General features: G+C 34.0%; 1 protein-coding gene across 2 annotated transcripts; it reads left to right on the plus strand.

Moving 5' to 3' along the window:
* Positions 1–7,258: 7,258 nt before the first annotated feature.
* Positions 7,259–16,180, plus strand: LOC115971441 (serine/threonine protein phosphatase 2A 55 kDa regulatory subunit B beta isoform-like). Of its 2 annotated transcripts, none has more exons than XM_031091368.1 (14): positions 7,259–7,768; positions 10,064–10,167; positions 10,293–10,391; positions 10,504–10,623; positions 11,436–11,645; positions 11,803–11,894; positions 12,442–12,560; positions 12,932–13,055; positions 13,225–13,348; positions 13,856–13,924; positions 14,032–14,123; positions 14,312–14,389; positions 14,572–14,639; positions 15,324–16,180. In XM_031091368.1, the coding sequence occupies exons 1-14, from the start codon at positions 7,654–7,656 to the stop codon at positions 15,458–15,460; spliced, it is 1,551 nt and encodes a 516-aa protein (XP_030947228.1). In that variant the 5' UTR covers positions 7,259–7,653; the 3' UTR covers positions 15,461–16,180. The 2 variants fall into 2 exon arrangements, with proteins under 2 accessions (XP_030947228.1, XP_030947235.1); XM_031091375.1 differs by having other exon boundaries at positions 11,436–11,642.
* The last annotated feature ends 253 nt before the right edge of the window (positions 16,181–16,433 follow it).

Below are 16,433 nucleotides of genomic sequence, written 5' to 3' on the forward strand. Positions count from 1 at the left end.
ACTTTTCAATAGATTTTCTATTCTTTCTCTATCTCATTGAAATATTAGTTGATATAATAGTATGAGAGAAAAAAGAAATCAAGAAGAAAGAGAAAGAATTGATATACAGTAGTTGCTATAGTTTTTTAATCATAAAAATCCAATAGCTAATGTATAGTAGCCCATCAAATTTGATGAGCTACTGTTTATGAGAAGAAGTAAAATTTTGTGATTTAAAGAAATCATTGGAGACAATTTTTTTGGTTTCATTCTCTAATGTATATATTATTTTGCTTTTACATATGTAATTCGAGATGGACAAGTGGACAACAAATTGTGATGATAGGCCAAGAATGTTGTTGGACTTTTAACCTTCAGTAAGTAATGGTAAAAGTTAGGTACAATTTAAGTTGTGAGCTCGATATCTCATCTCAATAATTAACTCATTCATATTGTGAAGAAAATTTGGTAGCAGACTTTTTAGCAAACCTTTGATGCACTTAAAATTTGCCTTTCGTTATGCATAGCTCTCTTCCATTATTATTACAAGTTTTGTTAGATTTTGATTTTTCCACTTTTCTATGCATAATGTTAATATTTGTAACAATTGTTTTTGTTAGTCTTTAATAAAAACATGTTTTAACCCCCAAAAGAAAACTTTGGTACAATTTGTTAAACATTATATAGTGATTTTTTAATTAGATTCAATCATTGTGTTGCATCGGTCAATATAACCACATTGTTTTGAATCTAATTAAAAATTTAAAGTACAACACTTAGGTGATGTTTAGAATGGGTGGAAGGGGAAGGAAGAAAAGGTAATAGGAAGGAAGAAATTTGATTTCCATCTTTTTGTTCATATGAGATAAAATAAGAAAGATGAGAATATGAAGGAAAACAATTTAGCCGAACTCATCTTTTGCTTTCTGCCCAATTTTGGTGGAAATGGAAATAAACATGAGAATTAGAAATGCAACCAGTTTTTTTACTTTAAACTTTAGCAAATTACATTTTTTGCCTATAAATCTTCATCACTCTTCCATTTTGACTAGGGCAACAAATAAATAAATAAATAAAATGCTAAAATATTTACGTTCCATCTCCCTTTCCTTTGAAAACCAAACAAAGGGAAGATGAGTACATCTTCTCTTTTCTTTTCTCCTTCCCTCCCTATTTCCAAGGATACACAAGTGAAAATTTTATATTTTCCCTTTCTTTATCTTTTTTTTTTTCCCCCTTACTCCTATCGTTTTTCCATTTCAAAAATTCTACACATACATCATCAAATAAAATGGAATAGACTTTATCATATCATCACTAATGTTGACTATCATCATTTGGGTATTTATTTAAAATATGGATGATCTGAATGAATTTAAAACAAGTAAAATATATTGATAAGATTTTAAAAATTCTGTTGTAAAGTTACTTCTTGATTGAGAAGATTTTAAAGATTCCATTGTAAAGTTACTTCACGAGAAAGCATTCACATCTAGCATTGCTTCTTCAGCAAATTACTTTTTGCCCTTTAGTTGTCCACTTTTGTGACATACCCTATACAATACTCTTCATTTTACATTACTTCCTAGTATTAAAAAATTCCAAAGAAATTTTTTCTCTCACACTCCTTCAACATCGAGTAAGAATGTAAGATCTCCTGTTGCTTGATTTTATTGGTTCTTTCACCCATGACCACTCACACCCAACAAGTCACAATCCATGGCCAGTGAGTCAGTGACCACCATAACAATAGAAATAATAACCAATATGAATGCTTTGGTGCTCTTTAAAATTGAAGAGTAAAGTAGCATTTTTTGCAAAAAAAATTGAATATTAGAGCCAAATGTAAGGGGTGATTATGTGTCTGTTTGGAAAAAATTAAAAAGTCAACTTATTTTACTATTTAGCTTATTTTTGCTATTATTTATGAGATTCACTGTACTTTTTGATACTATTTATGGATTTTACTGTACTATTTCAGTTAACTTTTACCTTTATTTACAATATTTTTAACAAAAAATTTTTAATTTCAACAAAATAAGCAGATCCTAAACAGATCTTATGTGTGTACTCTATATTTTGGCTTTTAATGGTTTGTTTAAGAGTGGATGTATTATGGCTTATTAACTATTGAAGACACTAATCGGAATTCACTTGTATTCTTTTTTTCTTCAAAATTTATAATGATATGTTATTTTATCATTGTCAAACGGTATTACTTTAGTGGTTGAAATAACTAAAATAATTCCACTAGAAAAAAATAAAGAAAAAAAAAACCCTAAAACAATTAATTATTTCTTACAATAGATGATAGTTTGCCATTTTATCATTGCATGTGCGGGGGTCATCAGCAACAGTAAATGATCTATCATTTTTTTGTTTTGTTTTTTTGCTTGAATTAAATGATCTATCATTATTCTGATTGAAGAAAAATCATACACATGAATAAGTTAATGCATCCTTCCATGTCCCATAATCACAGATTCACAGTACGTGCTGAAGTTAATTACATGTACTTGATAGACTTGCCTTTATGTATGTCAATTATTGCAGTGTAAAGTTATCTTTGATGAGTTAAATAATCAGATAGACTTTTTGTCAAAAAAAAAAATAATCAGATAGACTTTAAAGACCACACATCGTCACCACTCACTAGTCATTTTTTATTGGGCTTATATTTACTTACTAAAAAAAAAAGCAATATTTATCTGGGCTTTTAGCTCAAGCTGCAAGCCCAACCAAGATAAAGTTTTTCTCAATGTTTGGGAAAGACCAGATGATCCGATCTCCCGACCCCAAAATCAATTTGTATAATGGATTGAAGGAAACAATGGCATTTCTCTAGCCAGTGCTCAGGACCCTCATTCACTCGAAAATCCCATGCAAGGGGAAAACAAATTTTATGTGTCAGACGTATGAGACTCATATCTTACTGACATGTGGGTTTTGCACAGAAAATTCTTTCTCCTTGCAATAACATCTAACACTCTATACATGCTTTTAACTATCATACTAAAGTAGATGCAATTGAAACATTTTATCAAACACGTAATGACCTCAACTAATAGACATATCTTAGAGAGAGGAGATTTATCTTTCATCAGCGTCTTGTACAAACAAACATCAGCGCACTTCACCTCCAACTCCAATTCAAGGAAACTCAAATTACTTGCAAAATTTAAAGCTTTGAGCAGTGCCACATAAGAGATACATTTCGAGGGAAGGTTTGAGTGGACTTTATCTCTATTATAAGCAGCCCATATGTGCCCCTCCCAATTTCTAATCACCACACGATGACTCCATCCATCCCCATAATTGATTAGCATACTTGTAAAGCTCAATTTGTAAAGATATGGCCAACTACCCAAATGGTCTAATGGCACCTCTCTAGATAGTACCTAGGATTGAAAGGGAAGGCAGGGGTTCAAGTAGTAAATTGGAATAATCGTTGAGATGGAAATGATAACTTTGTATCCAAGCCCACTAAATTATATGTGTGCTCAAGTTTTTTTATATTTAAAATATTTCATGAATGAGTTATGTACACATAATGTAGGCTGCATTTGTTTTGGCTGAAAACGATTTTAGGAAATCCTTTTACATGAAACCGTGTGTTTGGTTGGGCATGAAAAATAGAGTTTTCTGAAAAATCATTTACTTTGACTGTAAGGCTGCGTTTGAATCGACTTCAAAGTGATTCCGGAAATGATTTTCCGGAAAATGCATGCGTTTGGCTGTCACGGAAAACGTTATTTTCAGGAAAATGATTTCCGGTTGACCACGAATTTTCCCTTTGACCACGGAAAATGATTTCTGCCTTCATTTTCACTTCAATTGACTTCCGGAAAAAGAGAAAGAGAGAGAGAAGAGAGAGCCCAGATCAGAGAGAGAGAGGGACGATCGCGCCGCTCGTCCGACGATCGCACCGCGCCAACGAGCGGCGCGGTGCACGATCGCGATCGTCGATCGAGCGTCGCGATCGACGAGCACAGACGAGCGCGATCGACGAGCGCGCTTGTCTCTCGTCGATCGACGATCGCGATCGACGAGCACGCTCATCTCTCGTCGATCGATGAGCACGCTCGTCGAACGAGCGTTTCGCCGGATTTGATGTATTTTCTGGTAAAATGATTAAATGAACCAAACACCAAAATTAATTTTCCGTAAAATGAATTTTGTGACAGCCAAACACATGAAAACGTTTTCCTTTCCGGAAAATAGCATTTCCGGAAAATAGAATATTTTCCGGAAATGATTTTACGCGAACCAAACACAGCCTAAAATAGTACCTTTGACCCGGAAAATATTTTCAGCTTTTGTTTTACCTTTAAATCATTTCCGGTGACACGCAAAGAGAGAAAGAGAGAGAGAAAGGACTCACATACGCGCAAACAGAGAGAGAGAGAGAGATTGTGCCGGTCAGATCGCCGTTCTCGTCCCCTCCACATGACAGTGAGATCGCGCCACGAACCCACGAACTGATTGACCCATCCCTTATCCTCACCGACCCATCCCACTCCGACTACCCATCCCACTCCGTTGACCCATCCCACTCTGCTAACCCACCCTTGAGCCGATCTATCCACCGTGTGAGCAACCCATTCCTAGATCGACCCACCCAATGAGTGACCCACTCCTAAATCGAGCCGCCATCTTCAGATCAACCCACCTCGTCCACCGGCGAATCGCACCCATGAACCGATCTCTCTCTCTGTCCTTTTCTCATGATTGGTCTTGTGATTTTGATTTTTGTTTATTGTGTTGTTTATATATTTTGATTCTCTATAATAATAGTTGTTTGGATCCTAAGTAAATGTGAGAAACACGGTAAAAATGGTAGCAAAGATCATTTTTAGCAACACAACCAAACACTAGAAAATATTTTCCAAAATATTTTTTGGAATGCAACCAAACACTTGAAAATATTTTCCTTTCCCGAAAATATTTGACACTTGGAAAATATTTTACATTCAACCAAACGCAATTTATTTTCTTGAAAAAAAAAAGTGTAATTTATTGTTAATGTTACACTATCTACGCCCCATAATATTATACCATCTATTGTTAAACCCAATACTAGATTATAGATTGCCCTTTCATTTGTCATTATTGTCAACTCTTTTTTATGACTATAGATTGCAAACCATATTGTCAATAAAATTGTTGAAAATGATAAAAGGTTTGTTTATTTTGTTTTGTTTTGTTTTTAAAAAAAATACGCTAATCGCATAGTTTTATAGATTGGATGGTCAACATGTTTGACATGAAGTTCATTGTGCAGCATAAACATCAACAGATGATGTGTTCAACAATAGGATTGACATAATATTAATTGAATACAAAATTATTGAATGATTTCTAACAAAAATCACATCACATATAACTTACACCTACCTCATTATAAAAATCACAAGTTCCTAAGTAATACTGTCGTTACAAGATTCGAAATGACATCATGATTATGTTGAATAGACTATGCATCTACACCGTTAGATTTACCTTTAATAAACAAAAAAGTCCATTGTTATATATAATTTGTGAGGAAAAAAAAAACATTCAAAACAGTGTAATTTGGAAGTTTTGAAAAATTTCTACCACGATGTTTCACTAATACTAATCACAAATATATATATATATATATATATACATATATATATTTTTAACCACTATTAAGAAGAATGGTTTTGATGTAAACACACACATCGAAATATTATTTCATCTTCGAAGTATTATCATCTTATATTTCTTACATATTTCCAACCCAATTGAAAAAAATAAACAGAGTAAAAAAATACAACATCATTGTAATCTACGTCAAAGTTCACTTAACCCTCAACCACAATAAAGCTAAGAAGGTAGGGACAAAAATATGTCATTTTCCTATAGCTTAACATCATTTCCCATCTTTTATTTATTTATTTATTTTTTGTGTGTGAGAATATTTTTTGGCCAAGATAACATCATTTCCATCTGTGTGCAACAACTTAATACTATCATAATACATCCCATCTATCTGTCTGCCACTATTTGGGTATAAAAATAATATTTTCCCCCTTTTATTTACAACTTTTAATAAAAATAATGTCAAAAAGAAAAAAGAAAAAAAATTCGAAACACACAAGTTTATTATTATTTTTTAAAATGGAGTCCTTTATGATTGATGCATGTCAATAGTGCTATGATGCTATCAATAATAATAAGTTTGTTAAACACACTCAATGTATTACATATTCCCTTCACACAAGGATTTATCAAACCCATGGATCTCGTATTTGGAACATACTCTTATACAAGAGAGGTGTAGTATATGTTTGGATTATCTTTTACTTTTTCTTTAGCTTCTTTAAATACAAAATTTTAAATGTTATATTTTAGATTTTTTTAAAATTAAATTCTACTATATTTTTGTATTGAAAGTAATTGTTTTTGGGAAATATAAACATGTTTCCATTACATTGGTCAACGTAGTATGGTTGTTGAATTTAATTAAGAAATCTAATATACAAAACTATTAAGAAACTTTATTTAAGTTCTCATATATATTGTCACTAGGTGTTTGTACAATTTAGACCTAACTTATATTATGTGTATTAGTATACTAGACACATTAGAATATGGATACGTGTTCAATTTTGGACACATGTTCGCATCCTAATGTGTTCAGTGTATTGATGCACTAGACACAATCTCAACTCATATAATTTAATTACATGATTGTATTGAACAATGTAACAAACATAATATTTTATTTTATAAGAATAGTTAAATTTAACTATATGGTTCATTGGTTAAAGTAATAGGATCGTTGAATTTAATTTAGAAACTAAAATTACAACATTTTATAAATTGTGCTTAAATTTTATCATTTTAATCCAAACTCACATTATACTTTTATCAACTTTAAATAAATAAAAATTAAAAAACTCACAATTACAATACAGAAAATTCCTTGTCTTTCTCTCTTTGTCTTTTTATATATATATATATATATTTTTTTTTTTTTTTCAAGAGTGCAACATAGAATAATTTCACTAATCTAAAAGTGATCCACTCTAATCACAATTTTGAGGAAAAATAAAGTAACAAAAAGACAAAAAGCAACGAAATAAATAATTATAATTATAATTAGCACTAAATGAACACCTAGGAATAAATTAGTAATTGAGAGATACGTAATCCCCCACAAAGCTACGACGTTTTCGCTGCTCCGTCGTTCTCTTCCATTCTCATTTTTGTCACCTCATTAGTCATCATTTAAAAAACAAAAAAAAAAAACAAAAAAAACAAAAAAACAAAAAATAAAGAAATAAAGAGAGAGAGAGAGAGAGAGTGTATGTGTCTGTCTGTGCGTAAGAGAAATCTCATCGATTTTCAATCTACAGAGGCACAGAGATTGATTTTTTTCCAGAGAGCGACCGAGCGAGACTGAAAGTCTCATCGACGTGAATTCGATACGCAAAGCTTTATAGAGAGAGAAAGAGAGAGAGAGAGAGAGAGTGGAAAGTTTGTTCGTCGTGGTTGGAGAGGACAAAAAGGAACGATGAAGGACGAGACTGCATTTCGTGAATCGTCGAGATTCGTGTAAAGGAGAATCGGAGTCTCTCAGATCGACCGGTTTGTGCATTTGAGTTGTGTATTTCCTTGCTGAGAGGAGAGAAAGAGAGAGAGAGAGAGATGATCGGCGGAGGAGAGGAAGCGACGACTCCGGCGGCGGAGGGGTCACAGCCGCTGGACTGGAAATTCGCTCAGGTTTTCGGCGAACGAACCGCCGGTGAAGAAGTTCAGGAAGGTTTGGTTTCCATTTCCGATTTAGAAGTCATCGATTTGGTTTTTTTAAGCTTTAAATTAGGGCTTGATTATTTTATTTTTTTATGTGCCTTTTATAATTTTTAGAGTTACTAATTAATTGTTAATAATTTGATATCTCTATTTTGCTTTATTTTTATTTTTGTGAGCTAAATTTGTGTATTCAATGCTAGATTGATGGAGTGAGATTTGAACATATGTGGATAAAATTTAGTGAATAGGTTGTTGTCATTGTATTTGAACAGCTCGTTGTACTTTAGCATTAGATTTGTGGATGGAAATAATGTAGTTTTAGGGTTAGAGTTGCTATGTAATTATGATTTTACTGTTTTTGATAAGTATGATTTTACTGTTGTTAAAGTGTCAGTGCTGAAAAGAATTATGGGTTTTGTGTATGAATGGCTTTTGATTCGTTGAGCTGTTTATTTGGATACCATTGGGATATTAGCTTTGTTAAACTAAGTTCATGATTGGGAGCTGGAGTCTTGTTGCCTCCTTTATGGATTTGCTTTATTTGGGGCTAATAAGGCGAGGTGGGGATACTCTTTGAGTTTGAATCCCATTATAAATGTTACACTTTACTCCCGATTTGTCTTTTCTTTGGAGGAGTTTGTGGAAGCCTAAAGTTCCTACCAAGATCAGTATTTTCATGTGGATAGCAGTTCTGGTAACCTGAGGAAGTGTCAAATAATCATTTTAGACTGGTGTTGCATGTGTAAGAGGGATGGGGAGACTAATGATCATCTACTCCTCCATTTCCTTGTTATCCAAAAGGTTTGGAGCATGGTATTTTCTCTTTTCGGGGTTCAATGGGTTGTAACAAAGGGTGTTCTGGAGAGGAAAGTTTGGTAGATCCATAGTGGGGTGATTCGGAGAGTGATCCCCATGGTCTCATGTGGGGTATTTGGAGAGTGAGGAAGATGCTTTAAAGATGTGAAAATTTTGTTTCTTGACCTGAAATTTTTATTCCTCAAGACTTTGTTTGAATGGATAAATGTCTTAGGTTTTTGGTCTATTGGTACTTTGTTTGAGATGCTTGATAGTTGTATTTTTAAGTGTTTGATGTTGGTGTACCTGTTTTACTTTTATACGCCCAGTGTACATGCACTATGCCTCTTTTTCATTTGATTAATTCAATATTTACTTATAAAAAAAATAGAGATTCAGCTGGTCTTTGAAATTTAGAGAAGAAAGAAATTGGATGCACCAAAATACTAACTGTTGTTCATACAAGAATCAGAAATTCAAGCTGAAGCATGTAAGGCTTGACACCATTAAAGGTTTTATTGTTCCTTTCCTCTCACATAATCCATATTATACATAGAGGAGTGCTCCATATTGCCCATTATTATGTTGTCTATACAAACCCTTCCAGCGAAGAAACACACAATAACCTTCAAAGGCATCATCTTCTGAATCCCAAAAGGAGAAGAGGTTAAAGTCCACAATTCTCTCACAACAAAACAATGATGCAATAGATGTTCAAATGATTCTCCACAAGAATTACGCATAATACACCTATTCGCAAGAATCATATTCCTTTTGATGAGATTATTCACCGTCAAAATCATTCAATGTACGCATCCATGCAAAGAAAGCAACCTTCCTAGTTACTTTGCTATACCAAATTTTCTTCCAACGAAGCAAAACTTGATTTGAACCTCTTAAGGTTTCATGAAAAGAATGAACTTCAAATTTTCTATTTCTTTCAAGTTTCAAAACCAAATTATCCTCCCTCAATCCCAATGGGTAATTAGAATGTAACAAATCCATTGGACTGATTAATTTGCAACATTGGACCATCATCCAAGTTAGTATCTAAATTAACAAATTAGTAGGAACATTAATTTTGGAATAGGGTGTTAATTGCAGAATTTTTATAGTTTAACATTGCATATGCCCCTATAGTTTAAAGTTGCAGAATTTGTAGTTGAGGGTGCAGATTAGAAATGTGTTCATAATTTAGGCTGGATGGTTGTGATTAACTATAGTTTCTTTACATTTACTAGAGTTATTGGGTGTGTAGTTTGATGCTGGTGGATGTTATCTCTACAATGGTGAGGTTTTCCCTCACATTATTCTTCTTCTCAGGAGGGATTATATATAGAATTAATTGGAACGTGAATAGGCTTTTAGAATGTAGCATGTGTCATAAGGCTCTCCCCCCCCCCCCCCACCAACAAAAAAAAAAAACTACTATTTTTTTTTCCTGAATGTCTATAGTGTTTGAGAGTATTACTGAATTAACCTGCTTACATGATGATTGTTATGTTTGCAGTTGATATCATTTCTGCTATTGAATTTGATAGAACTGGGGACCACTTAGCCACAGGAGATCGTGGGGGTCGGGTGGTTTTATTTGAAAGAACTGATACAAGGGATGTAAGTCTGTGAATTGCTAACTTGTTTATTTTGTAAATACTTTTGTTTTAGTGTATTTTTCCATAATTTTTTTTAGTTGTTACCATTTCATAATATAGTCTGTAATATGAGCATATAATATGTAGCATGGTGGACAACGGAGAGAACTAGAGAGGATGGATTATTCAAATGGGAGACATCCTGAGTTCCGCTATAAAACTGAGTTCCAGAGCCATGAACCTGAGGTATTTTTACTTTTACACGGTCACATATTATTTTTGTTTATTTATGTCCCTTTTTATGCAATATGGATTTTAATAATTTTATGCAATCTTTGTTTTTCCTGTTTAAATTCAGTTTGACTATCTTAAGAGCTTGGAAATTGAGGAGAAAATCAACAAGATTAGATGGTGCCAGGCAGCTAATGGTGCCCTGTTTCTTCTATCCACTAATGATAAAACAATAAAATTTTGGAAGGTGAAGGCACTTTTGAATTTTTGCTCTTGATATCATAAATATATATATTGGATAATCTAGAGTAGCTGAGAAGGTGGTTAACAGTTAAGAGTGAATGAAACATTTGACAAGAAATTTTGTGATGGTTATGATGTTATGGTTACTGCTATGAGGGTCCATTAAGAAACATAAGAAGACCTGTCTCGACTAGTTATTTATGAGAGCATATATAATTAATATGCAGGCATTAGTTTTGGACACATTGGCTAGACAATGTGCATGGTATTATTGATGGTGGTGATCAGAAAATTTTATTGCATTGAGTCTCGGAAAATAGAATTCAATGCATTGAGATAGAAAAATTGATGTAAAAGGACTTTTTGTATTTTTGATCTGGATGATCAGAAAGAGTGCCTTCTGGAGAGAACTGATAATAGGTCACTTGTTGGATTGTTGGAATCTACCCTTCCCCTTCCCTTGGGGCCAAACTTATTGTCAAATAAAAGAAAAGGGACCAGTAAAAACTCCCTACTCTGTAAATAACAAGGACAAAGCTACCTTTAATAATGGACCATTTAACTGTCTAGTTTTTAATCTCTTGATATCTCATAGGACACAGCTCATTAATCAGCCTTTTTGAATACTGTTCCTCCCTCCCCTCCTTGTTTCAACACACACAGATGTAGTGTGGTAAGAATAAGATTTGCACTGACTAGTATAACAAACTAGTGAGCAATACTAGTCCTGAATATATTAACAGTCTATTTGAATAATGAAGTGGAACTTTCTAAGACCAGTGGTGTTTTCTGTTGCTGTTGCTTAATGTCGGGCAGGTCCAAGAGAAGAAGGTCAAGAAAGTGTGTGACTTGAATATGGATCTTTCAAGAGCCATGGGAAACGGTCCAGTTGTTTCTTCAAGTATATCAGCAAGCTCCAAATCATGTATGGCGAATGGAGGATGTGATGAGAGATCCTCTGGTTATTCAAGCATTGATACTTCACTCCCATCTGGGGGTCTATCATCCTTACGGCTACCCATGGTAGTTGTACTCAATCTGATATTCTTATTTTTCTGGCATCATATGGTTCTGGAGTTGAGAAATAATCTTGCTTGGCAGCTATTGAAAGTATGGCATTGTTGCCGGGCTTCAAGTTTATATGGTTTGCTCCTTTAACACTTGGTACATTTGTGACATTCAGGTGACCAGTCATGAGACAAGCCTTGTGGCTAGATGTCGAAGAATCTATGCTCATGCACATGACTATCATATTAATTCTATTTCAAACAACAGGTGCATTTTTCTTACTGATATAATTTATTCTTAAACCCTTCTATCTTAAATTTGTCGTCTATATTGCATGCCTCTTTTATGTTGCATATTCATGTTGACTTTGTGCTTTTATTTATACTTGAATATGCTTCTGCATAATTTATGATTTCCTCATCAATAAGGATGCAAGTTATTCATGTTGATTCACTTCTTCCTAGTATGGTGTGTGAAACAGAAGGCTTTATCAGGTGCTGTTTATTGAGAGAGAGAGAGAGTGATAAGAGTGAGAAGGATTTTGCCTTAACTTGAAGTCTTTTTCTATGCTGTACTTATGACCTCTTCTTTGTAATTCTTTAGGCTTCTCTGTGTGCGTTACTATGCACTTGGAGTAGTCTCTTTTTCAATAAAAGTATCTTGATTAAAAGAAAAGAAAAAAACGGTCTTTTTCTATGCAATATGCATGCCTGTAGTGATGTTTGATTATTTTCTCTGGAAATGCATCATATGTATGGCTATCATGTCCATGACATTCACTGATTACTTATATTCTTTTTTCCCCCTTTTGTAGTGATGGTGAAACTTTTATCTCTGCGGATGATCTGCGAATAAATCTTTGGAACTTAGAAATTAGCAACCAAAGTTTCAATATCGTTGACGTCAAGCCTGCAAACATGGAGGATCTTACTGGTAGAACCCATGGCATTCTGAGTGGCAAATTAAATGATTTGACGGATCTTTTTATCATTTTTAGTTTAAAGGATTTGGGTGTGTTACTTATAAAAAAAAGAAAAGAAAAGGATTTGGATGTGCAAAAAGAAAACTCTATTCGAATAGATAAAGCATCATTCTTTCTGGTGTTTCTATTTTTCTTAGTATATACTTTCTAATTCTCTCCCCTTTTCTGGGGTGAATGGATGAGAAGACAATTTATCTGTTTCTCATTGGGTTTTGTTGATTATTGAGTTGTTGTATTTATGTACACAACTCAGTTTCATACATAATTTGCTAATGCGATCAAAGAGCTTCGGCATTCTCATTGCTTGAATTTATTTGTGCAGAGGTGATAACATCAGCGGAGTTTCATCCTACTCACTGTAATACGTTAGCATACAGTAGCTCAAGGGGCTCAGTCCGTCTCATTGATATGCGGCAGTCAGCGTTATGTGATACTCATAGCAAATTGTAAGTTGTCTATCAGTCTTTTGTCTTGTCTACTTACTTTCCTCATCTTTATTTGCATCTTGGTGCGTAAGCAGTGTTTACTTGTCAAAAGAAAAGAAAGTGTGAGAATATTTTTAGATACATTCACTTTTTGACTTGTAGGTTTTTATAACGCTTTTCACTGGTACAGGTTTGAGGAACCGGAAGTGCCTGGTACAAGGTCTTTTTTCACCGAGATAATTGCCTCAATTTCAGATATTAAGTTTGCTAAAGATGGGAGACATATACTTAGTCGTGACTACATGACCCTTAAGGTTCATATTTCTTTTTTTTTAAGTTCCTATTTCTGTGAATCACAAATGCATAATACCAAGAACTGAATTCTCAGTGCTGGATGTTTTTTCATGCCATCTGGTATGTGTAGAAGAAGTTAATAGCTTTGTGTTAGCTGTTTTTCATCTTTCATTTAAGCAATAGTGTCTTGGTCTCATTTTGAATAAGAGTACTTTTATGCCTTTTTATTATTCTGAAACTAATTATTCTGATTAAGATTGCTACAGAGGTATTGTAATCCTTTGATCTAGCAAATGAGCTTTGGCTCAAATCACACATCCTCTTCCCACAAGAATGGTTAGAGGTTGACGTTGTAGGGTCAAAACCCATGGGCTGTGCATGTTAACTTACTAATTAAAAAAGAAAATTTGTAATCCCTTGATCTGCATCAAGTTTGATATTTAATAGAATTTGAATTGAGTAGATACGCTAATCCATTTTTGATCTCCAACTTTCTCCTCATTTGGTTTTGTTTTCTTGGTTGTCAGCTGTGGGACATAAATATGGATCGTGGCCCAGTTGCAACTTTTCAGGTTCATGAATATTTAAGACCTAAGGTGATGCATTCCTTCAGAAAGCCTTTACTAATTCTTTATGATATAGAATGGAGCAGATGCATTTATAATATACAATGCAATTTATTTTAGTTCTTTACCTTGGTCAGCTGTGTGATTTATATGAAAATGATTCTATCTTCGACAAATTTGAGTGCTGTCTAAGTGGAGATGGACAACGCGTGGCAACAGGTTCCTACAGGTCTGCTTTAACCATATTGCATGAATTTTTTTACCATCATTAGTAAAATTGTAAAATACCTAAGCATGATACCTGCAACTCAATGTTTGATGCAATATTTTTTCCTGCATGATCCTCATTTACCACCATAAGTTAAAACATGATACCTGCACCACAATGTTTGATGCAATCTTTGTCTGTGATTCCAGCAATCTGTTCCGTGTGTTTGGTTGTTCTGAAGGCAGCACAGAAGCAACAACATTGGAAGCCAGCAAAAACCCTATGAGGTATTTTTTGAGTACATCATCTTAATATAGGTGTATGACAATGATAATAGCTGCATCAGCTCTTGAACTTGTTTGACTAGTCTTCTATCTAATTGAATAGCATTATTTGATTGCCCCAAAAAACTCTCCTTTAATCTTTTGTCTTTATTTAATGTAATTTTATTTATTTCATGCACTCTCAGGAGACAAGTCCAAACACCAACAAGGCCTTCAAAATCTCTAAGCACTCTTCCTCGTGTGCTTAGACGAGGTATGTCTTTGTTAAACTTTTGATAAATTACTAGTTGTCCCAAAAGGCTAAGCTATTAGTAAATAATTAATTTAATCATTTAACCATTATTCTAACTCTCTCCCTCACATGTGAGCCGCTGAGCAGCTTGAGCCTAGACTCCCTTAATAAGTGGGGCCCAACATGTGAGAATTTTTACTTTTGAATGGGAGGTAGATTGGAGAGAGGGTTGAACTCAGAACCGTCTACTTTGATACCATTATGAATTATAAGTTGTCCCAAAAGCTTAAGCTTAATAATTTAACCATTATTCTGATACATTTAACTCAAATATGCTTTAGTCTAAAGTCCCCAAAACTTAAATATGGGGTTGCTGATAATTTTATCCCCTTGGCTGTAAAACTCAATTACTTTGACTTGTACGTAATGAATTTGTTATGCTCAATGTGATCAGTTTATTTTTCCACCTAAATTTCCCTAGTTGACTTAATTATATTGAAGTTTAATTTCACATGATGGTGAGTCACTATTCAGTTGATATACAATTTGTATGAGGTATCTAGTTCATTTTGCAGACCAATACAAACCCTGGGAAAGTAATATTTTGATTCTGTCCCAAACTTTTCTTGTAGTGTTTGTTTATAATTGTGTTCTAAAGTTTGACTTGTGTCTCTGTGCATCTTTTTTCCATTTCAACTGTAACAGGAGCTGATACATCCGGAGTTGATGCTAATGGAAATGCTTTTGATTTCACCACAAAGTTGCTACACCTAGCATGGCATCCAACTGAGAACTCAATTGCCTGTGCTGCTTCAAATAGCCTTTACATGTATTATGCGTAGAGAGGGTCTTGGAAGACTTTTTTGCCAGACAAAGCTCCTCTGGTTGCTTTGGCAAACACTGCTTTGCCTTCCTCCCCTATCACTGATTTTGAAGCTGCACCATTTTTTCAGAATATCTGACACTTAAAAAAAACTCTTGCCTTTCTCCCAACCACAGGATTCCAGACTGCAATTTGGAAAATTTTACCTAACTACCTTTTGCTCCAGGCTGGCTAGGCATTGCTAGTTGTGCTGTTTCTTAATAGGTCGAAGAAAATGTGACATTTGCTTCACTGCAACTGAAAGGATGCTAATGGTGCTGATAAGTTTCAAACCAATGGGGGTCTCAACATGAAGCTGGGGGAAAGGAACTATTATGGTGCTTCAATTCTCATCGATGCATTGGGGCTTCAACCTTGTATTATTTGATCTTAAAATTATAGGATTGTGAAATATTGTCATGTTTATTGCTGTCTCACATTCTAACCATTCTTTCTTCTCCTTGGGATTTTGCTAATTTGTTGTGATCCATGTAATCGTATATCTGGCTTTGGGGGTAGAACACCTCATGCTAGCCACTCTTTTCTTCTTCAACCCAAATATGTTTTTCAATAGGTCTCTACTTTTCTGAGGTTGAGTGCTTTGGTGAAGGCTACTTACCTTATTCATAAATTCAAAAATATAATATGTTGGTCTAGTGTACTTTGTTAAATCAAATGTTACACACGCTATTAGTAAGTTCTTTGATAATGGTTGAAAGTCCCTCTCAAATGTTTACTTTTTGTCACCATTTTTCGTGTGAATTTTTTGCCTTTGGTACCTTTTCAAAGGCCGCTAAAAACTCTATTTATCTATGTGGTCTTTGGCATGGTTGAGGGATTCCCTGTAGTTATTTTCCATTGATCATATTTCCCAAAATAATCCAAACGAAAGTGATTCCATCATCCTTCATAAGTCGATTCGTTTAAATGCTTCCGGAAATATAGGTAACTTA

The sequence above is a fragment of the Quercus lobata genome, chromosome 2 (genome assembly GCF_001633185.2).
Source record: "Quercus lobata isolate SW786 chromosome 2, ValleyOak3.0 Primary Assembly, whole genome shotgun sequence".
Lineage (NCBI taxonomy): Eukaryota > Viridiplantae > Streptophyta > Magnoliopsida > Fagales > Fagaceae > Quercus > Quercus lobata.

Bases quoted from the DNA above. Each gene is read 5' to 3' on its own strand.
- LOC115971441 (XM_031091368.1), top strand. From the start codon at position 7,654: ATGATCGGCGGAGGAGAGGAAGCGACGACTCCGGCGGCGGAGGGGTCA. The intron at 13,056-13,224 runs GTAAGTTGTCTA...TCACTGGTACAG, and splicing joins TGTGATACTCATAGCAAATT to GTTTGAGGAACCGGAAGTGC. The intron at 14,124-14,311 runs GTCTGCTTTAAC...CTGTGATTCCAG, and splicing joins GTGGCAACAGGTTCCTACAG to CAATCTGTTCCGTGTGTTTG.